At 38.0% G+C, this 23,947-nt stretch overlaps 1 protein-coding gene across 1 annotated transcript in view; it reads right to left on the reverse strand.

Annotated features, from left to right (window-relative positions):
- The window catches only part of TRIM33 (tripartite motif containing 33), a 159,557-nt gene that overhangs the window by 62,187 nt on the left and 73,423 nt on the right, over positions 1–23,947 (reverse strand). The window contains 2 exon segments of the mRNA XM_044000548.1: positions 10,012–10,144; positions 10,472–10,616. Coding sequence (XP_043856483.1) covers positions 10,012–10,144; positions 10,472–10,616 — 278 coding nt within the window.

Here is a 23,947-nt window from a genome sequence, read left to right on the forward strand (position 1 = left end):
GAAAAACATTTAATTTATTCTGATATCCAGATGTTCTGATATTGAAAAATATAATTTACTATGTCAGGCCTATATAAATAAAGTAGATTTATATTACCTGGAAAGATCTGTAAACAAAGCCGATTACAGTCACTAATTACCAAAAAAGATCCCTTTACAAAATTTGCTTTTTAGTTGGTTAGTCTGTTTTCCCATAAAAAAAGTTTGCCCAACCCCCCCCCCCCTCCAAATGTTTGGAGAGGGGAAGAATTTATGACCAAAGATGAGATAGAGAACAGTATGAAATGCAGAGTGGGAAATTTTTGCTACATTAAATTAAAAAGGTTTTCAGGAGAACATTGTACACAGTATCAACAACATTATGTGTTGATCAACTGTGATAGACTTGATTCTTCTCAGCAATACAATGGTCCAAGATAGTTCAAAAGGATTCATGATGGGAAATGCTCTCCAAAACCAGAAAAAAAAACAAAAAACAACTGTGGAATCTGGATGCAGACTGAACCATATTATTTCTATTGTTTTTTATTGTTGTTTTTCTTTTTTGAGGTTTTTCCTTTTTGCTCTAATTCTTCTCTCATAACATGACTAATGCAGAAATGTTTACTGTAATTATACATATATAACCTATATCGGATTGCTTGCTGTCTTGGGGAGGGGAGAGAGAGAGGGAGAAAAATTTGAAACTAGAAATCTTATAAAAACAAATATTGAAAACTACCTCTAAATGCAACTGAAAAATAATAAAATATTTATATGGAAAAATTGAAAAATAAAAATTTAATTTTAAAAAAATTAAAAAGGTTTTGCACAAACAAAACCAATGCAAGCAAGATTAGAAGGAAAGCAAAAAGCTGGGAATAATTTTTACAGACAGTTGTGAGAATTGGAATGACACCCCCTGCTGACAGGGACATTGTGAGAATCAGGCCTGAAAAGAAAACATGTGACTTGGTGTCTGAAAGTGACCTTTCTGGGGTTTTGAAGGTCATATTGGCATCCGGAAGTTGTGTCTAATACCTGTGGGTCGTGTCAATCAGTGCCAACAGCCAATTAGCTTGGAGCTGTGTGTGAGGGCAGTCCTGCTTCCTGTTTCACAGGGGGCTTCTGGGAGAAGCAGCTATGGATCTGGCTCTTTTGGTTCAGGACTTCAGTTTGGTGGCAGACAGAGAACTTCACGTGGACTGTTAGAGAAAGGCAAGGTTTTATCTCTGGCTATCCTGTGATCTAAGCTAAGAAATCTGTTTTCAATCTCTCTCTCTCTTCATTAACTTCTAATATATTTTAGTAAATACTTAAAAGCCTAAACTCTTGCTGAATCGATCAGTAAATCTTAGCTAGTTTCCCCCACACTGGGGTCAGGTCAGACAACCACACAGATTTTAAACACCACAGCTAGAATTTTAGGCTTTACGCAATGTTTCTGATAAAGGCTAAAATATATAGAAGGATACGAAAAGGCCATTTTCAGATAAAGATATTAAAGCTATCTACAGCCATATGAAAAAATGTTCTCAATCACCAGTGATTAGAGAAATGCAAGCGAGGTACCATCTCACAGCTACCAATTGGCTAATATGACAAAAAAGGAAAATGATAAACGTTAGAGAAAATGTGGGAAAACTGCAACACTGATGTACTGTAAGTGGAGCTGTGAACTGATCCAACCATTCTGGAGAGCAATTTGGAACCATGTCCAAAAGGCTTTAAAACTGTGTATACCCTTTTACCCAGCAATACCACTACTAGGACTATATCCCAAAGAGATCATAAAAAAAGGAAAGGACCCACATGTACAAAAATATTTATAGCTGCTCTTTTTGTGGCAGCAAAGAATTGGAAATTCAGGGGATGCCCATCAACTGGGGAATCGCTGAACAAGTTGTGGTATATGAATGTGATGGAATACTATTGTGATATAGAAAAGATGAGCAGGCAGATTTCAGAAAAATCTGGAAGGATTTATAAGAACTTATGCTGAGTGAAGTGAACAGAACCAGGAGAACAATGTACACAGTAACAGTAACACTGTGTGAAGATCAACTATGAGAGACTTAGTTCTCAGCAATACAATGATTCAAGACAATGCCAAAAACTGATGATGGAAAATGCTCTCCACATCCAGAAAAAGAACTGTGGAATCTGAATGCAAAGTGAAACATACTATTTTCATTTTTGTTGTTGCTTTTTTTGGTTATTGTTCTTGTTTATTCCTTCTTGCATTATTTTTTTTTGTTCTGATCCTTCTCTTACAGCATAACTAATATGGAAATATGTTTTAGCATGACTAATGTATAACCTATATCAGACTGCTTGCTGGATTCAGGAGGCGAGAGGGAAGTGAGTGGGGGAGAAAAATTTGGAACAAAAAAAGTTAGTGATTCTCACACCAGCTCAAATGTGAATTTGACTCAAAATATTGTCTACAGGAAATGTAGAACCCATTCACCATTTAAAACCCTGTTATTGTACGGGGTACCTAGGTGCCGCTAGCTGTGTGACCCTGGGCAGGTCACTTAACCCCAATTGCCTCACTAAAATAAATAAATAAAAATTTTAAAACCCTGTTATTGTGGAAAAATGAACTTAAGGTACTAATTTTGGTATACGAGGTACAATGCTACCTGAGTGAACACTTCCCTTATACCAGAAATGTCAAGGGATATATTTAAAAAAATAAATTAAAATGCAATAAAACATGGATAACATTAATAAGTGATTTTCTAAGTCAATATGTGCCTGAAGTGATCCTTCATTTCTATTTGAGTTTGAAAACACTGCCTAACCCTACCTGCTACATATCTGGAGCAGGAACTTCCTTACATAATATTTGTATTATATTTGGAAGATCTCTTAGAGATAATTTAGTCCAATTCTAGGTAACAAAAAAGGTGAGGAGGGGGAGACCAGAGAAAATAAATGATTCACAAACCAACCAAGTGGCAGAGCTACAACTAGAAACCATATCTACTGACTTCTAAACAGTGTTAATTTTACTATACCTTGACTTAGCCTTGTTTGCTTCAGTTTCCTCATCTATAAAATGAAGGAAATGGCAAACAACTCTAGCACCTTTGCCAAGAAAACCCCAAATGGGCTCATGGAGAATTGGACACAAGTGAAAAAGACTGAACAACATTAACAACCACCATTTGAATTTAAACCTCATTAAGGGAAAATTTCAGTCTTATTACTTATAACTGTCCTATAATTTAAAACTCAGTGTTATGCTGATAGATTTAAGAAATTCAAATAATTGAAAAATAAAAAACTATACATTTTAAAGTACTACAGAAGGTAGGGTTCTGAAATTCTCTAAAGTAAGCTAAAAAAGAAAAAGGTCTAACATATGGCAAGCATCATATAAATGTTAACTATTGTCCATCCAACTGGATTATTCTATATTGGATTTGATGTGATTACTGTGGAATGCCAGGATTGATAAAATAATTAGGATAACACATTCATTTTGACATTTTATACTAAATTCATTCAACTGAATTATGTTATTATTGTGAAATGTGGTGTGCCATGTATCAGAAATGCTGGTTGACTACAACCTCCCTTTTAATCTGGACGTTGTAGCATTCTTTTCAACAGTTCAATTTGTAATTTGGGTGGGGTTAGATTATAGGTTGAACTATTAAAAGAATGTGATAAAAATGCTCAAAACTGTAAATATTTAATGGGGGTATGTTCTGTTGTAAATTGGATCATAACTTATTCTTGAAAGAGTAACAAAGTCCTCCTTCAGGAGTTTCCTCTCAGACTGGGTCATAAGATCTGAACAGCTCTTCTGACCACATTGTAAATTCTGAAATCTGAGAAGCTGGGACTTCTCTCAGCCACAGGGGGAGAAGTTTTATCTAGGACTATTTGATTACAACTTCTAAAATTTAGTCAGTCTCTGCCCTGGAGAAGACATTCTTGATATCTTCATAACAATGTCCCTCCCATTTCCTTTCATAGCAAATTTCTATAAAGAGGGTAGGTGAATAGTAAAAGTTTTATTTTTACAATACTCAACCTATTAATCAATTAATACTAAAACATCCAAGTTACTATAAATGTATGCAAGTATGAAAAAACTTACTATTTCCAAACTGAATTTGTAGTTGACTTAACATCCTAAGCAACTAAGAGCCTAGCTTTGCCACCCTCTTGCTAATTGTTATATTCCAATAGAATGATATGAGGACAATATCCTGTGATAAAATAATGGGACTTAGCAGATGCCCAGGGGCCCTGCCTGAAGACTGATTTGGAATTGACTGAATTGGGTGAGACTGAGAAACTGACTGAGAACCTACTTAAGAATGATTAAATCAAGACCACACCTGGCTGGCCCTGAGTAGTGTGTTGTTCTCAGAGGCTGTGGACTACTATGTCAATAAGAGATCACCCTCAACCAATCATCTTGAAGGACCTCCCCTTTTGGGGAGTGATAGGGGAAGTAGAAATCGGAGGCTGGCTCACTGGATCTTCTTTTCATACTTCATCCAGAACTTTGGCATGGTGGGGGACTTCACGTGGACTGCTAGGAAAAGGAAGGGATCTCTCTGGCTATACCAAATAGATCTAAACTAGGGTTTTCCATTCTCTCTCTTCACTAACTTCTAATACACTTTAATAAATACTTAAAAGCCTAAACTCTTGCTGAAATTATCAGTAAATCTTAGCCAGTTTCCCCCAAAAAACTGGGGGGGTGGGGACGGAGAGGGCAGATTAGGACCCACATTTAGATTTCAAACATCACAATCCTCAAAAGAGGAGAATTAAATAAGAATGTATAAAACCCCCACCATTTTTAATTAAATAGAATATTTAATTTTGATAGAACAACAGTATCAGACTGCTTTCTCTAAGAATTAGGCTTCCAAATATTTCTAATAGGATACACAAGGCCTTGAGTTTATTTTAGTAACAAGCTCTCAAAATTGGGTTAAGGATTTTACATTTTGAGAGCTTGTTACGGGGCAGCTAGGTGGCACAGTGAGCAGAAGGACATGAGTTCAAATCCAGCATCAGACACTTGACACTTACTAGCTGTGTGACCCTGGGCAAGTCACTTAACCCCAATTGCCTCACCCCCCCACCCCCAAAAAGAGAAACTGTTACTAAAAAAATTTTAAGATAATGTACTAAATTGTATTGAGTCATTATTACCAGATTTAAGCAAAACTAACTAGAAATCTTTACAAGTGACTTAACATTGAGAAAAGCAGATCTTCTAGGAGGAAACCTTTCAGAGCTACCCTGAACCACATGATTGCATGGGGCATAAGATGAAATGTACCACTTAGATCAACATTAAGAGTGGGTTGCCAGGTTGCAGGAGAACTGATATTATTTCATATTGATATAATATAATTTGGCTTTTGGTCATGATGCTTCTGTTTACTGAGTTTTCTTGGTAAACCCTGTATTAGAAAAAGTCCATATCTATATATTGAGGTTGCTGCCTCAGAGCATGCAGTTAGAAATACGTCCTTTGAGAGGCCTGTGCCTCTCAATTGTTCTTATATTAATTGATCAAGTAAGACTGTAACAAGTCAACAAAATCCAAAAGGTTGTAACAGAAATCCAATTGCCTAAATGTAGGGCTTCTTAAACTTTTCCCACTCAAAGCCCCTTTTCACCCAAGAAATTGTTATGCAACCCGGGTACACAGGCATATAAAATAGGTCTATACAACCTTTTACTGTTGCCAAATTTTTTGGAACCCTTATATGACCCCACGTGGGATTGTGACCCACGGTTCAAGAAGCTTTGGCCTAATATAGATGTCTGTCCTTTGTTTATCATTAGGTGATGTTTTGACTGACATGTGAATTGTACAAAATTGTGCAAAGTTGCACAAAGCTGTCAGCCTCACTTTCTCTTCCAGAGTCATCAAAGTCCAATGGCAAGACAAAATCAGGATGACTGGAGAATGGCCTAAGAGCCAGTGGCATTTTCGATGTTTGACCAAATTCCAAGTGATTCACAGCACCTACTTCAACAAACTTCACGGCCATCAGAACAAACTGTTTTCATTCACCCACTCCACAAAAGGAAGTCTTCACATGACCTGTCAGTCTCAACCAAGTTTAGCCTTTTACAGAGTTGTGGCCTCTGGGCATGCTGGAGCCACAGGTGAGAGCTGGGTAAAGGCTGATGAGCAGCCCTGAAGAGGGTTCAGCAGACTTCACCCCAGACATACTAGTCCTCTTGAGTACCCCAAATATCCCATAAAGATACCATATGGTGGGACCCCTCTTTTAGCTTTTCTTGATTATCCTCTTGGAGGAAACATTGACTACTATAATCAAGTGGATTCTTATTATCCTAGACCTCATAATTGTCTCTGGGCTTTCTATTACATGGTGAATTACTTGCTACACTAAACCCTTTTAAAAAACTGATTCCTAGGGGCAGCTAGGTGGTGCAGTGGATAGAGCACCGGCCATGGAGTCAGGAGGACCTGAGTTCAAATCCGGCCTCAGACACTTAACACTTACTAGCTGTGTGACCCTGGGCAAGTCACTTAACCCCAATTGCCTCACTTAAAAAAAACAAAACTGATTCCTAATAATCTCATGATGCTTTAAAATATCAGTTCTACTATACAATGAATTGCATGCACTTGGGATTGGAGTCATGGAGAAAAAAAGTCCCAAGAATCAAACTAACTCCATTTTGTGATTTTCCTCCATTTTGTGAACCAGGCTTGCTTTGCATATAATTTGGGGGTACTGCAATATTGATATAATTCTAGAAAATTAGGATAGTGGGTACTGAGCTCAAAACGTTCCATACATTGCATGTTTTTGTAATAACCACAGAATGTATCAGGATATTATTAAAATAACCACAAGGTTTCTAAAACTCTGGGCAATCAGAGAGAATTACCATGTTACTCAAGTTTGTCTTAAATTTAATGGTTCCTCATTATTGACTATAAGAAGGCTTTGTTAACTGCTAAATGGTGTCCTTGTGCCTACTGAGGGGCCTCAGATCCAATTTGTTATGCAACCACATGCCTTGCTAATCAATCAATATGTTCACCTCAGATGCTTACTAGCTTGTGTGACCCTGGGCAAGTCACTTGAGCCCAACTGTCTTAAATACCCAGGGCTATCTCCAGTCACCCTGATAGAAATCTTGCCATTGGACTCAAATGTCGCTGGAAGAGGGAGTGAGGTTGGTGACCCTGAACAGCCCTCCCTCACTTAAAGCCAATTCAGTACAAGTCAGGACATCACCCTGATATCATGGTCCTTCTCAAGAAGGACAGACAAACAACATCAAGGGCATAAAGATATTATCTTCTGAGTTCCTTGAGGACAAAAACTGTCCTTTGTCCCTTTTGGTACCCTCAGCACCTAGCACTGCATGGGGCATAAGAAAAGTGCTTAATAAATGTTTATTGACTGACAAAAAATGAAAATGAGCTACAAATCAGCATTACCAACACCTACAAGAAATGTGACTTTTCTTTCTGAGGGACAATTATTCATTCACTTTATATGTCCTTGTATTTAAAATCTTTTTCTAAGACCAGATTAGAATGCAAAAAAGAATTTTAAAGATATCAATTTCATAATCAATAGGCAAGAAGCAAATACAATGAGGAAAAAGATGAAAGTAATTTGGTAAATCCAAATCAGTAATGACAGAAGTAACTTGTGGATCTAGACTGTAGCCTATGCATCAGGATGAAGTATGTTTGCACTATAGGTTTTCATCAATGGAAAGTGAATAGAAAAGCAAGAACAGCTCCAATGCTGAACTTGAGCATAATGAAGTGCACTTCATAAAGAAAGATAACAGAATGTACTAGAAAGAAGTTTCAGAGTCAGAAAACAGGAATTTGAGGCCTGCCTACATTACACCTCCTTATGACCTTGGAAAGCCACTTAACCTTTTCTGTGTCTCAATTTTCTTATCCATAGGATAGAGATAATATTTATACCATATCTCACATGGCTGTTGATAATGTGCTCTGTAGGACTCTTCATGAGTAGACTGAGTCAATATAATAAAAATGACAGTACTAGCTAAATTAATTTACTATTTGGTACCATACCAATTAAATTAACAAAAGATTGCTTTAGAGACAAGAAAAAATAATAATGAAATTCATCTGAAGGAAGAAAAGATCAAGAATTTAAAGGAAGATAATGGGCAGGGGGGCGCACCAGGATTAAGCAGGAAGGGGACCTAGCAGTATCAAACTATCCAAAAATAGTGTAAACATCAAAACAATTTGGTCCTAGTTAAGAGCAAGGACAAAATTACCTTTAAGACCTATGGTTACAGAAAGAACTGATGACCAAAGAACGAATGAAGAATATGACAAGAAAATAAAATGAACAATTATGATTACACATAATTTAAAGTTTATGTACAATGAAGACCAATGTAATTACAATTAGAAGAAAAACAGCAATTTCCTCTTTAAGTGTCTCATTTGTAACTTAATTCAACTTTATAAGGAATAAGACATTCCCCAATTGACAAAAGGTCAAAGGAAATGAACAAGTAGTTCTCAAGCAAAGCAATCCAAGCTATTTTATAGCCTTGTCAAAAGAATGCTCAAAATCATTAATAAGTAGAGAACTGCAAATTAAAATAACTTTGAGGTGCCACCTTATAGCCACCAGGATTGACAAAAAAGAAAAATAATAAATGCTGGGGAGGATGGGAGAAAACAGGTACATTAAGGTATTGTTGGTGGAGTAATATATTGGATCCAACCATTCTGGAAAGCAATTTGGAACTATGAATACCTTTAACACAGCAATGCAAATACTAAATTCTGTGAACAAATCCATTACATGAAACAGAATAAATTATAACTTCACCCCACAAGAGGAAAAAGGCCCATAATTACAAAAAAGTGTATAGCAACTCTTTTTGTAGGGACAAAGAATTGGAAATTAAAGGGGTGCTTATCAACTGGGAAATGGCTGAACAAATCATAAATAATTTAAGAAATGGCAAAAGAGGCTGTTTCAGAGAAACTTTGGAAGAGACGTATAAACAGATGCATAGTGAATTGAGCAGAACCAGGAAATCAATTTATACAGCAACACTGTAAATACAAACAACTCTGGACCATTTAAAAATTATGAATAATGAAAAGACCACTCAAATTCCTGAGTAATCATAATGAAATATGCTATCCAATTCCTGACAAAGAGATGATAGACTCAGGGAGCAGGCGGACATGCATTTTTTGGATATGATCAAAAAAGGAATTTGTTTTACCTGATCATACATAGTTGTTAACAAAGGTTTTGCTTTCTCTCACCCCCTCCTCAAAAGGAGGGAAGGGGAAGGAAAAGAAGAGAAGAACTACAAAACCATTTTTAATTTTTTTTTTTTAAAAAGAGCAGGGTTAAGAACCTAGGTGAATGCATCAAGCTATGTTAGGCCCAAGCTATGTGTCTCTCTTGCAGCCCTCTATAAGGGTAATCTTTGGTTTTATGCATCCCAACACAAAAGAGATAATGAATGTCTTCTTTCTTCTCACTCCAAAGATCATAGGAAGCTGAAGTGACAACAATGCTATATTACTTGAACCCCAATTTTTTCAGTGCTAAGGCCCTTCCTTTTAAGACCAGGGCAAGTAACTGCCACAGGAGTAAAACTGACTACCAAGAACAATGTCCTATTCTATTTAGACACCTAAATACAATTTACAAACGGTATAGATACATCTAACCAGAGCTAGAAAAATTTCAGCTATTATTGACCTTGCCTGTACTCAAACTCCCTGGATGTCAGATCCAGGTTGTAAATGGACTTCTTTCTTTATGACTTCAAAAATTGCTCACCTGATCCACTGCTTTAAAAAAGGAAGAATTAAATAATGTTGACCAACAACTTAGTCTGTATCTTAAGTATACAACTAAACCTCAGATAATTTCTGTATTTAGAATAAAATAGTTTTAAATTGTTGGGTTCCTTGAAATTTTCTTCACCTGAGCAAGTATAACATAAGGTAAAGCATTTCAACACAGGTACCTATGCTCCTTGTGCTCCAATAGTTGGCAGTCTCTACATGTCAGTCTATCACACGTTTCACAGAAAAGTTTCAATTGTTCTTGTTTGTGGACAGGACAGAAAACAGGGCGCTGACCAGATGCTCCAACAGCCTCTGTAGCAAAATAAGCCATTTTCATATCATAAGATGAAATCTGAGACAGTATTAAAAGGCTTTCTGATTACCCATAATATGTTGCTTTTTAGAGCTCATCAGGCAAGGTCAATTTAAGAGGCTAATCATTATGTTACATACTCATTAAAACGCCACATCCTAAAACCCCTCAAACTGACATTAAGTTGAATTACACTTACCTGCTCTCAAGTTATACCTGCCAGAGTTGAGCAGGTCCCTTATAGCTCGAGTTATTGTTGACAAAAAACATACATATGTACTGAAGATGAGAAAGGACACCCGTGGATATTAGAGCTCCTGTATTACCTGAGACATCTTCCTTCTTCCTAATTAGATGATCCTTAGTGAATTTTACTCGTTGATGTGCTTCTATACAAGTCTTGCAAAGCCATTCCCCACATTCTACACAAAAACCAACTGCACTAGCATTATCTTCACAGCTTGTGCACACCTAAAAGAACAAATAAGATCTACTATTAATTTCCTTTTATGAAAATTATGAAGATCAGGAGAACAAAACAGTAGAAATATTTTAATTTCAACAATGATCTTTTCCTCTTTATATAATCATCATCATTTTACAATGACATACCTTCCATCCCAAAACAACCCTGCTTTTAGGAAATATCAAACAAAACAATACATTGTTCATGACTAAAATCTATGCTTCTTTCTCATCTAGACTCTATACCAGGTGACCCCTGACAGAAAGGAGGCTCACAAGTTTCATTCTTTGACATAATGGCTTGAAATTGAATTCAAACAAAAAATAAATTTATCAAGTGCCCATGGGCTACAAACATTAAGGATAAAAAGACAAAAAGAAAACAGTCCCTACTTTCGAGGTTCATATATCCTATTAGAGTTGATCAGACTTCTAAAATTTCAATGATAATTTTCTTTATGGATATTTTGATGTCCACTTTATAGTTAGAGAAACTGAGCTTCAAAAATATTAGGTGACAGGAGCAGCTAGGTGGTGCACTGGATAAAGCACCAGGCCTAGCATCAGGAGGACCTGAGTTCAAATACAGCCTCAGACACTTGACACTTACTAGCTGTATGATCCTGGACAAGTCACTTGACCCTCATTGCCACCCCCTCCATAGGTCACACAGCTATTTAATTTTTGAATAAAGACTGAAATCCAATCTAGCACCCATGTATAATTAGTAACTCATTTGTGTTGCTATTTATGATGCCTTTAAGCCAAAAATAGTTTTGCAGATTAGTTCTTTTAAATTACAAAAATGAATAGGGAATAAGGCTGAGACAAGATGGCAGGGGAGAGGCAACCACCCAACTGAACTTGGTCAACATTTCCCTGAAACATCTTTAAAATAACAACTCAAGTAGAAATTTAGAGTGGTGGTCAGTAAAAAGTGGGCTATTTTTCCAATCTAAGACAACTTAGGCGGGTAGAGGCAGGTGTCAGCTCAGAATGCATGTGCCACAGAACCAGTAGCAAGCTCTGGAGGTGGCAGTAACAGTGGCAGCATTACCTGCAGTTTCAGGAGTTTTCTATCCAGAAACCATAGGGAATAGGATAAACCATTAGAAAGAGATGCAGGCATTCAGTGCAGGTGGCACTGACAGCCAGCTTTATTGGCTACATCTAGTTTGGGGTCACAGCTCCAGGGCAGTGGGAAGTGCTGAGGTACGGCACAAAGGAGTAGAAGCCCTGGTTGCAGTTCCAAAGTAAAGACAACAAGGGACTTGGTCAAAGTTCCAGGGCCAAGAGGGACAGCTGCAAAGGATCAGGGCCCTTCCTTGATAAAGACAGGAATGCAGAACAAGAGAGCATTGAAGGCAGCAGAGCCAAGACCCCTCTTCAGGTGAAAAACTTTGGCATCTGGTTGTGCTATGCATGGTTCCAGGAGTGGAACCCACAACATGTACAGGAAGTACACAGACCTGGCCACCATTGATGCTGACACTCAGTGCTGCTGAGATATGGGGGCCTGCCACCATGCCCAAGCCTACTCCATCCAGATTATGAAAGTGGAAGAAATTCCTGCCAGCAAGTGCTGCCGGCCTGTAGTCAAGCAGTTCCATGACTCCAAAATCAAGTTGCCACTACCCCACAGAGTCCTGCAGCACCAGCACCAGCACCAGCCCCCACCCCCACCCCCACCCCGGGGCAACTAGGGTTAAGTGACTTGCCCAGGGTCACACAGCTAGTAAGTGTCAAGTGTCTGAGGTCAGATTTGAACTGAAGTCCTCCTGACTCCAGGGCCGGTGCTCTATCCACTGCGTCACCTCGCTGCCCTCCCAACACTTTCTTCTAAGTGCAAAGAGGAGGAGACCCATGTTGCATTCATCTGTTTAAATAAATTTCCCAATTGGGAAAAAAAATGAAATCAACCCTCTAAATAGATTCTGCAATGACAGAACCTACAAAAAGAGACACAATCTTCCAACTTGAGATCATTTAGAAGACTTCAGAAAAAGTCTGTCTCACTTGTGCAGCACAACTCAGCGCAGTTTAGGCGTTTAAGCATTTATTAAAGAGTAAAGATAACACATGGAGTACAGCCTATCTCCTTCCCCGCCCCCCATCCCAGTCCCTTTCTTTCTCTCTCTCTGCCACCAACCCGAAGTCCCAGAACAAAAAAGGGTGATCTTCAGCAGCTTCTCCCAGAAGCCCCCTGTGAAACAGGAAGCAGGGCCATCCCCACACACAGCTCCAAGCTAATTGGCTGGTAGCATTGATTGACATGACTTACAGGGGGTTCTATAGACATAACTTCCAGATACCAGGCAGCCTCCAGACGCTTAGTCACATGCTTTCTTTTCAGGGGAGCATGACCCTGATTCTCACAATGTCTTTCTCAGCAGGGGGTGGCACCCTGATTCTCACACTAGCCCTATGCTTCATGAAGAAACAGTGTTTCCTTACATGAAGCAATAATATTGCAGATACTTATGACTAACAAAGTAAAGGGAGAAAAGACATTGTATTAATAACAAAGGCTAAAAGGGGACACCCCTTTGGTAAGTGGACATTATAAACAGTGTACATAATGGGGAAAAGGAAAGCAGGAAAATGTCCATTTAAGCCTTTGGAAGTCTTTTCTTAGATGATTCTTGGGATGTCCTCTGGGTGTACTTGTGGAAAGGAAGTCTTTCAGGTGTGGATGCTGATGATCAACTAACAGGTAAGTAAGTCTCAGCTATAGAGTTCTGGGTGTGACTGTAAAGACCCTCAGATTTTTCAGATACTGGAAATCAGCTGGGAAAGTTTCCTACAAAACTGAGCTTAACACACCTTTAAATGGCTTTGCCAATAATCAAATCAAACAATGAGAGTCCACAAAAACCATCTTTTAGAGATTTTTAAATTATTGTCCAGTTGTTACACATGAAACATATAATAAAAACAAAAATTGAAACATTCTCTAAAACTTAATATTACTACACTCCCCCCTGTGGAGAATAAATTGAGAAGATAATTGTAATATTAATTTAGAAAATAATTTTTATCTTTGCTTCATCACTTTTTGCATCATCTGCCTAATTATTCTCATGCCATTATGAGAAACTAAAGAATCTAATATAATTGGTAGTAGATGTCAAGGCCAAATCCAACACCGTATTTATCATGATACCTGAGAAATAACTGAGTCAGGCTTAATCAGATGCATAGGATTGAGATGTCCATGACCATCAAGTGGGGGGGGGGGGGGGGAAGAGAAGAGAGAGAGAAGGTCAGGTGTCCAATGAGATGGCATAGCTCAGCCACCACCACCCAGTGCCATGTGGGGGGAAATTAAACTAAAAGAATCCAACCTCGACTCTTGCCATTAGCCATTCTCTTGGCCTTTCCCAAGACAAGTGTGAAGCTGTCTGGCACCCAGAAATTATGTCTACAGAACCACCTGTAAGTCATGTCAATCAATGCTACCAGCTAATTAGCTTGGAGCTGTGTGTGGGGACAGCTTGGCTTCCTGTTTCACAGGGGGCTTCTGGAAGAAGCCCTTTTTCATTCTGGGACTTCTGGTTGGGGGGGGAGAGAAATCCATGTGTTATCTTTACTTTTTTTTTTGGGGGGGTGGGGACAATGGGGGTTAAGTGACTTGCCCAGGGTCACACAGCTAGTAAGTGTCAAGTGTCTGAGGCTGGATTTGAACTCAGGTACTCCTGAATCCAGGGCCGGTGCTTTATCCACTGTGCCACCTAGCTGCTCCCCCCCACCATCTTTACTCTTTTTAATAAATGCTTAAAAGCCTAAACTGTTGCCGAATTTATCAGTAAATCTTAGCTAATTTCTCCCCTACACTGGGGTCAGGTCAGGTGACCAACACACTACATTTTAAACATCACAGTCATTTTGTACAAGAAAACTTGAATAAAAGAAAAAATGAAAGAAAGTGAAAAACAGCATGCTTCAGTTTGTGTTCAATCAATATCAATCCTTTCTCTGGAGGTGGATAGTATGTTTCATCAATAGTCCTTTGGGATTGTTGGATAACTATTGCTGAGAATAGTTAAGTCATTCACAGTTCTTCATCAAACAATATTGCTGTCTTTGTGCACACTGTTCTCTTGGTTCTGCTCACTTCACTACACATCAGTTCATACATGTCTTTCCAGGCCTTTCTGAAATCATCCTGCTCATCATTTCTCACAGCACAATAATATTCCATCCTCATCCTCTACCACAGCTTGTTTTGTCACTTCCCAATTAATGGGCATTCCTCTGATTTCAAATTCATTGCAACCATAAAAAGAACTGCTACAAACATTTTTGTACAAATAGGGCTTTTTCTCTTTTAGGGGATGTCTTTGGGATATAAACCTAGTGGTGGTATTGCTGGATCAAAGGGTATGCACAGTTTTATAGCACTTTGGGCATAACAGTAACTATTTAAGTACCTACTTTGTACTAGGCACTGTGCTAAGAGATTAAAAGTCCCAGTTGTTCTAATGGGGTTTCTTTTAAATTCTGAACATAAGAACAAAATGAGAAAAGAATAAAAATGTTGCCATGTACACAGCAGAACATAGGAGAGGATTCAATAGAAAACAAAATTTCTATTTCAATAAAACTTATGTAATAAATACTACATTGTTTTCAAAACTGCCCAGCTTTTCTTTGTTGGTTTTCTTCTGTTGTATGCTTTATACTGTCTCCTTTGTCATCCCCCTGCCCCCCACATATACGCATGTTTGCATACATGTGTATATATGTACATATACATGTACATAGAGATATCTGCACACATACAAGTAAGACTGTACTGTTCTTATTTCCACTCATCATCTGTTTCTCTAAAAGTGGCTTAGCATCTTCCTTCACAAGTCCAAGTCTTTCCATGGAAGCCTTTCCAAGTCAATCAACTCATTATCTCCTCCTCAATCACATCCTATCTGAGATAACCCTATCCCTCCTCACTCCTCAGCTTTACTTTTACAATAACATAAATGGAGATAAATAACAAAAAGGATAATCAAAACTGAATGATGCATTATTATAATAATCAAACTTGGTCCTAAAGAAAAGATATAAAAAGGCACTTCTCTGCATCCTTGTCAATACTGGAGGAATGAATTTAAGTATGGATGAACACTGCATGTAATGCCAGACTGTTTCAATGCACTGCACTGATTAATTTTGCTGAGCTCTATTTTTTCCTCTTTTAAAGCTCTTTATAAAGGAAAACTTTCTGGTCAGATATAGGGATAGGGATACATTGGGAAATTTAAGTGCTGTTAAAAACAAAAGGTAATAAAAATTATTATTATTTTTTTTCGAGGCTATGGCGGTTAAGTGACTTGTCCAGAGTCATACAGCTAGTAAAGTGTCAAGTGTCTCCGGCTGAATTTGAACTCAGGTACTCCTGACTCCAGGACCGGTGCTTTATCCACTGCGCCACCTAGTTGCCCCCATAAAAATTATTTTTAAAGAAAAAGTAATTAGTAATAGTGCAGCTCCAAATGAATGATAAATTTGGAAGCCAGATGGCAAGAAGTGAGAGTGGAAGTGGAGACAATGAATATAGAGAGCTTTTACTTGTGAAAAGGAGGAGATATAGGATAATAACTGCCCATGGGGCAAGGGTCAAGTGAGGCTCTGTTAAGGAAGAGAGAGATGTATTTGGAAGCAGCAGGGAAAAAAACCAGAAGAAAAAAAGAAATTAAATATTATAAAGATGTTATGAGTGGGGGCAGCTAGGTGGTGCAGTGGATAGAGCACCAGTCCTGGAGTGAGAAGTACCTGAGTTCAAATCCGGCCTCAGACACTTAACACTTTACTAGCTGTGTGACCCTGGGCAAGTCACTTAACCCCAATTGCCTCACTTAAAAAAAAAATGTTATGAGTGTGGGGGCAGCCTTCAAGAAGAAGGAGAAGTCATTAGGGTCAATGGTATAAGTTTTACTATTTAATCTTTAAAAGCTAAAGGATGTAAAATGATATGAAAGACTCTACTTACTTTCAAGACCTCAACAATCTACTTCTCATAGACTATTTTGACATGTTGAGTAGGGAAAAAAATACACCTAAAAGTGAATGGATTTTCTCAGTATACTATGAGGTGAGATCTTACCAGGAAGGGAAGCAGGCCGGAGCAGAAAAAACAAGATCACTATTTGTATGTCTACACTGAACTCTTTCAAGTAACTGACATGTTTACCTTTTTTTTTTAAATCATAAAAGTATTTTATTATTTTCCAGTTACATGTAGAGATAGTTTTCAACATTTGTTTTTATAATATTTCTAGTTCCAAATTTTTCTCCTTCCCTCAACAATACAGCAAGCAATCTGATATAGGTTATATACGTACAGTCACATTAAACATATTTCTGCATTAGTCACGTTAGAAACGCAGCTAACCATTCATAGCGTTGCACAGCTCTAGTGTTGCTAGCAGGTTGCTGTTCAAAAATCCCAAGCAGGCTGCAGTTGGTGAGTGAAGGCTTTATTCATCTTTGTGAAGATGGGCTCTTCTGAATGTGCTGGAGAGTGCACTGAAGTGAGGTCCCTCACTTCTATTTATACCCCTCAAAGGGTCCCCTCTGACCAATCACATTAAGGCATTTCACTACCCCTCATTTATATACGTCCCCCCATCAACATACAGCATAACAATAACAACTAATCAGATTGTACCAAGTGGACTAATCACAGTGCTAGAAACTAGTCTGGTGGTACCAGTTGAACAATCAGGTTTTACAAATATGATACCAGGCCTTAACCTCTTCTGGGCAAGAGTGTCAGGTCCTCCTCTGAACAATACAGTGTTAACAGTACATAGCTCTTCAAGAAAGAAAACCTGACTTGGGGTTTGACCAATCAGATTGCTCCCTTTACCCACCAATCAGATTGTGGCCTTAGGCCCCAACCCTATGCTAGAGTAAGAATGTCCCCCTTCCCACTAAACAGTGCTTGTGTAAACAGTGTTAAGGGCTAAAATTCTAGCTAGTCTGTCTAAAATATCTAATGAGTGGTCGCCAATAAATTATAAGCTTTAGCAAGAGTTAGACTTTTAAGCATTTATTAAGGAGAATAAGAACTTGGTAAAGAGAGAGAAAGGCCTAGATTCCTATCTATTAAAGGGAGAGCACATTTCTAGCTCCCTTCTCCGCCAGCGTCCCCAGGAAAGAGAGCGAGACTGAGCGCCAGTCTCTTCCTTCCTCCTCCCACTAGTCCGCGTCACTTCCTGACTCCTGGTCTTGCCCTCAAAGACCTTCCCTTCATGGGCAGAACTCCTCTACAGTAAGTATCCAGCAGGTGGCGTTATTCCAATCGTTACAACAGAACCTTTCAAAATAAAACTCAAGTCAGGGCTTGAGCTCTGAGTCATGTGGGGATCACCTCCAGCACCTCAAGGTGAACTCCCAGCCTAGCCCGACTCTCACAAAACCCAGGCCCTTCTTTAGGCCCTCCTCAAGCCTAAGGCCGGAGAAGCCCCCAACTGGGAGGTCTGGGCCACAAAGCTGTAGGGCCTGAAACCAGACTCACTCTGCCTTTAGGGTTCTGAGAAGAGTCCAAATGTAGTCTTTTCTCTCAGTCATGTTGTGACACATTTACTTTCTCGAGTTCACCTGTCTCCTGACTTTCAAATATTTGGCTAGTCATCAATTGTACAAAAGCTCCATTTCCTTTTCCTTAAAGGATCAAGCTCAGCTTTGTAAAATAAAGTTGGTTTTCTTTTTCCCTTTCAGAACTATTTCTTTAGCATTTTGACATTTCTTATTCCAAGCTTTATTTTGTTTTCACTTATGGGTAGTGTGTGGGATAATTATGGATTTGCATCAGATTAAACTCTGAGGATGGAGTCTGAAAGATACCCAGCCCCCCAACCCCACCCCAGTATAGTTAGTCTCTCGTTTTGCCTAAAAGTTAATTGCTTGTTAAATTCTCACTGTTGTTAAGGGCTAAAATTCTTGCTAGTCTGTCTAAAATATCTAATGAGTGGTCGCCAATAAATTATAAGCTTTAGCAAGAGCCAGACTTTTAAGCATTTATTAAGGAGAATAAGAATTTGGTAAAGAGAGAGAAAAAGGCCTAGATTCCTATCTATTAAAGGGAGAGCACATTTCCAGCTCCCTTCTCCGCCAGAGTCCAGAGGAAAGAGAGCGAGACTGAGCGCCAGTCTCTTCCTTCCTCCTCCCACTAGTCCGCGTCACTTCCTGACTCCTGGTCTTGCCCTCAAAGACCTTCCCTTCATGGGCAGAACTCTTCTACAGTAAGTATCCAGCAGGTGGCGTTATTCCAATCGTTACACTGTCTCCTTTAAGTTTTATTGATGAGATAATGGACTTGGGTCAGTTCTGTAAACTCTGGGGATGGGGTCTGGAAGATATGCAGCCCCCCAGTAAGTTTTGTTACTTGTCAGTTCTACCAATCAGCACTATTTACTTTACTTCTGCTTAGTTTCCATACGTCAGCTACACCTTAGTTTAAGGCCTGTAATAAAAATCATGTCTCCGACCAGCCTGCCTACTCCCTCTCACATGTCAGAACCCCAGTCCCTGTCATGGATTAATTGCAGTCAGATAAGGGAGTGATTCCTGCCTCCCCCTTTTCTTTTACATTCCTATACATGTCTCCATACATGGATCATGAGCTAAGCACGCATCCTGGGTGAGACAGGATTGGATGTTAGATTGTGAGCTCACCCTAAGTGCATGTGGGGACATTCCTCCTCAAGATTACTTTAAAAACCTAAAGTTTGAATCTATTATTGCAGACTCAAATTTTTAATTGAGTTTGCCCATTCTTGCAAGAATGTAATAAATCTGTCTCTGCTTGACTTGGTGGTCTCCTTAAGTTATTTGGGTAAACTGAGGAAGTTTGTCCCAAACAGGCAGTATTGTCTTTTTTTTGACTTAATTGATCTCTTTCATTATGACCCTTTTTCTTAGATCACTGAGCTCTTAAGGTGGCCATTTGAGGTATTTTAAATTTGGGATTTCTTTTAGTCAGTAACTTTGATATCTGGTTTTCTTATTTCAATCAAGGTTGGGTTAAAAAATAATTTCTTGTACTATAGTAACTAGGTAGATTTTTTAATTGAGCATTATTTCCAATAAGCCCATGAACCCTTAAATTCTCTCTTCTCAATCTGCTTTCAATAGTATGATTTCTTACACAAACTCCTAATTTTTCCTTTTTTAAAAACTCTATTTTTATATTGTTTTGTTGATGGATATTGAGTTCTGTATGTTCCATACTATTTTTTTAAACGTTCACTTGAGTATACTGTTCCAAATACTATTTTAAACAATTTGTTCAGCTTACAAGTTTTTCCTCAAGATCTTTAATTCAACTACACTTTTATTTCTACTTCAACTCTTCTTTCATTCCTTCTATTCTTGGAATCACTGTAGCTCTTCCATTCTTTATTCTGTTTCTTTTTTTAATTAAATATTCTCCCCCTTCATCCCTTCCCTCCCCATTGAGAAGGCAAGCAATTTGATATAGGTTCTACATGTGCAAAACACATCTTAAAACAAAACACAAGGGGCAGCTAGGTAGCACAATGGATAAAGCACCGCTCCCTGGATTCAGGAGGACCTGAGTTCTAATTTGACCTCATGGACTTAACACTTACTAGCTGTGTGACCCTGGGCAAGTCACCTAACCCTCATTGCCTGCAAAATAAATAAATGAACAAACGAACAAATGAATGAATAAATAAATAGATGGAAAAAAATTTCTTAAGGGGCAGCTAGGTGGTACAGTGGATAGAGCACTTGCCCTGGATTCAGGAGGACCTGAGTTCAAATCCAGTCTCAGACATTTGGCACTAGCTGTATGACCTTGGGCAAGTCACTAAATCCCAAATGCCTCACCAAAAAAAACCAAAAAACAAACAAAGAATACACACAAACACACAAAAAACCACACAGACCAAACAAACAAAATCAAGAAAAATTAAGAAGTTATAAAGTATGCTTCAATCTGCATTCAGATTCCAGCAGTTCTTTTTCTAGAAGTGGATAGGAATTTTCTTAAGTTCTTCAGAATTGTCTTGGATCATTATAGTGCTGAGAAATAGCTACATCAATCATTATACAATATTGCCGTTACTGGTGTACAATGTTCTATTGGTTGTTCTCACTTCACTCTGCATTAGTTCATGTAAGTTTTTATATATATACATACATACAAAATTTAACTAACCAACTAAATGAATGAATGAATGAATTTAAATTTTCCAATTATAGGTAAAGATTTTTTCTTCCTTCCAAATTTTTTTCCCACTCTCCCTTCCCACCCCCCTCCCAAAACCAGCAAAGCAATCTGATATGTTTAACATGATTGTAATGTATAACCTATATATAACTAATGTGGAAATATGTTTAGCATGATTGTAATGTATAACCTATATTTCCACATTAGTCATGTTCTAAGAGAGGAATCAGAACAAAAGGGAGGAAAAACTGCAAGAATAAACAACCCAAAACACACAACAACAAAAGTGAAAATTGTAACCTTCAATCTACATCCATAGTTATTTTTCTGAACGTGAAGAACATTTTCCACCATAAACCTTTTGGCATTGTCTTGCTGCTCATCATTTCTATTAGCACAATGGTATTCTATCACAAACATATACCATAACTTGTCTAGCCATTCCCCGATGATGAGTATCTTTTCAATTTCCAATTCTTTGCCAGCACAAAAAGAGCTGCTATAAATGTTTTTGTATATGTAGCTGCTTTTCCTTTATGTTTTTTTTTTTTAAATCTCTGAGAATACAGACCAAGTAGTGGTATTGTTGCGCCAAAGGGTATGCATAGTTTTATGGCCCTTTGTGTCTAGTTTTAAATTGTTCTCCAGAATGGTTGAATCAGTTCACAACTCCACCTACAATGCATTAATGTCTCAAATTTTTCAAAATCCCTTCCAGCATTTGTCACTTTCCTGTTGTTAGACAATCTGACAGGTGTGAAGTGGTACCTCAAAGTTGTTTTAAATTGCCTTTCTCTAATCAAGAGTGAATTAGAGCCTTTTTCGTATGACTATAGAGAGCTCTTTGATTTCTTCTTCTGAAAACTGCCTATTCATATGACCATTTATCAGTTGGGGCATGACTAATATTCTTCTAAATTTGACTCAGTTATCTATGTAATTGAATAATGAGGCCTTTATCTGAGAAACCTGTGGTAAAAAATGTTCCTAGTTTTCTGCTTTCCTGTATTGGTTTTATTTGTGCAAAAACTTTTTATTTCATGCAATCAAAATGATCTATTTTACATCTCAAATGGTCTTTATCTCTTCTTTATTCATAAATTCCCTCCTAATCCATAGATCTGACAGGTAAACCATCAGATGCTCTCCTAATTTGCTTGTGGTATCACTCTTTGTATCTAAATTGTGTACCCATGTGAAACCTATCTCGGTACACGGTACAAAATAATGGTCTATATCTACTTTCTGTCAAACTGCTTTTCAGTTTTCCCAACATTTTTTTTTCAAACAGTGAGTTCTTCCCACAAAAGCTTAGATCTTTTGAGTTTATAAAACGCTATGGTCATTTTACAACTGAATTGTGTACCTAATGTATTCTATTAATACCCATCCCTCTATTTCTTAACCAGTACCAGATTGTTTTGATAATCACCACTTTGTAATAGGATTTTCATCACTGTGTTCATATAGTTCCTGGGTTTATCTTGGAATATAGACTCCCAAATCTACAGTTGTTTTAAATGGAATTTATCCCTTCCTGCTAGACTCTGCTGGTAATACACAAAAATGCCAATGAGTTATATGGGTTTGTTTTATGTTCTGCAACTTTGTTAAAGATGTTAATTATTTGGGGCAGCTAGGTGGCACAGTGGATAGAGCACCAGCCCTGGAATCAGGAGGACCTGAGTTCAAATCCAGCCTCAGACACTTAACACTTACTAGCTGTGTGACCCTGGGCAAGTCACTTAACCCCAACTGCCTCACCAAAAGAGAGAAAAAGAGAGAGAGAGAGAGGGAGGTTAATTATTCAAACTGGCATTTCTGGCATAATATTGAATAACAGTGATGATAATTCTTTGCTTGTTTTTCCATATAATTTATAAACACTGGAATTAAATGTTCTTTAAATGCATGACAGAATTCACTTATAAATCCATCCTGGGGATTTTTTCTTAGGGAGCTCAACTATGGCCTGATCAATTTCTTTTTCTAATATAGGGTTACTTGATTATTGTTTCCTCTTCAAATTAACCAATGGTTCGTCTATTTTATTGTGTCCCCCCCCCACTATAAAACTACTTTCTAATTTTATTTATTAGTTCAACCATTTTACTCTCTACTTTGATTTTCAGGATTTCTATTCTGGTGTTTAACTGGAGATTTTTTAGTTGCACGACCAATTCAATGATCTATTCTTTCTCCATTTTATTGATAAGCATTTAGAAATATAAATTCTCCCCTAAGTACTGCTTTGGCTGCATCCCATTATTCTAAGTTTCTATTCCTAATGACTGTAGAATTATTTTCTTGTGGAATTTAATCTTGGGAATTTCTTAACCCATAGTATTTCCTTAGAGCTATTAGTAACTTTCTTCTCTTCACTCACGTCTATAGGGATAGTTGGCAAAAGTAGCCGTCCTTGCAGTTTATTTTTGATTTTTTTTTTAGCTATACAATTGCTAAGTGTCATGCTGGCCCAAAGGACCCAAGAAGCTAGAAACAACCCAACTCAGTTATCCAGTGAAACTCTACTGGACCCAGCTTATGCTCACTCCCACACTCCTGGTTGGGGCAGCAGAGTCCAGGTCCTGTCTTTTAAATATGGCCCCTATGACCCACCAATATTCATGGATGGGATGACTATACTGTGGCTCTGTATTACAACAGTGTGCCAGAGAGAAGCTCTTTCCTTGCTGTATTTCTAAAGGGACTGAAAGTGCTGAGGACTAAGGTTTCTTAAATAATGACCTTAAGAAAATGAACCTGTCTTCTTCATCATGTTCCTGCTGGGGGCCAGGGTGTATGTTGGGAGGGGTGGGGGTAAAGGATATCCCTTTTGACTAATTTAGAACCTTAGATTTTAGCATGCACATTTGTCATATATTGGGATTTCCTCACTGGTATAAATCGCAGAGGAATTTGAACTAATTATGTACTATATTTTTTAAATTGAATTTTATCTTTTTTTCCAATGAATACCGATTTACTTTTTCTCCCTTAAATCTTCAAACTCTTACTGGGGAAAAGAAAAAATAAGACTGAGAGTGGGGGGGAAGAGGAAGAAGAGAGCAGTGTGTTCTCAAAAAAAAAAAAAAAAAAACCAGATGGCACATCTTGTTATTGTATTAATTGTTTATCC

This window comes from Dromiciops gliroides, chromosome 4, assembly GCF_019393635.1.
Source record: "Dromiciops gliroides isolate mDroGli1 chromosome 4, mDroGli1.pri, whole genome shotgun sequence".
NCBI classification, from domain to species: Eukaryota; Metazoa; Chordata; class Mammalia; order Microbiotheria; family Microbiotheriidae; genus Dromiciops; species Dromiciops gliroides.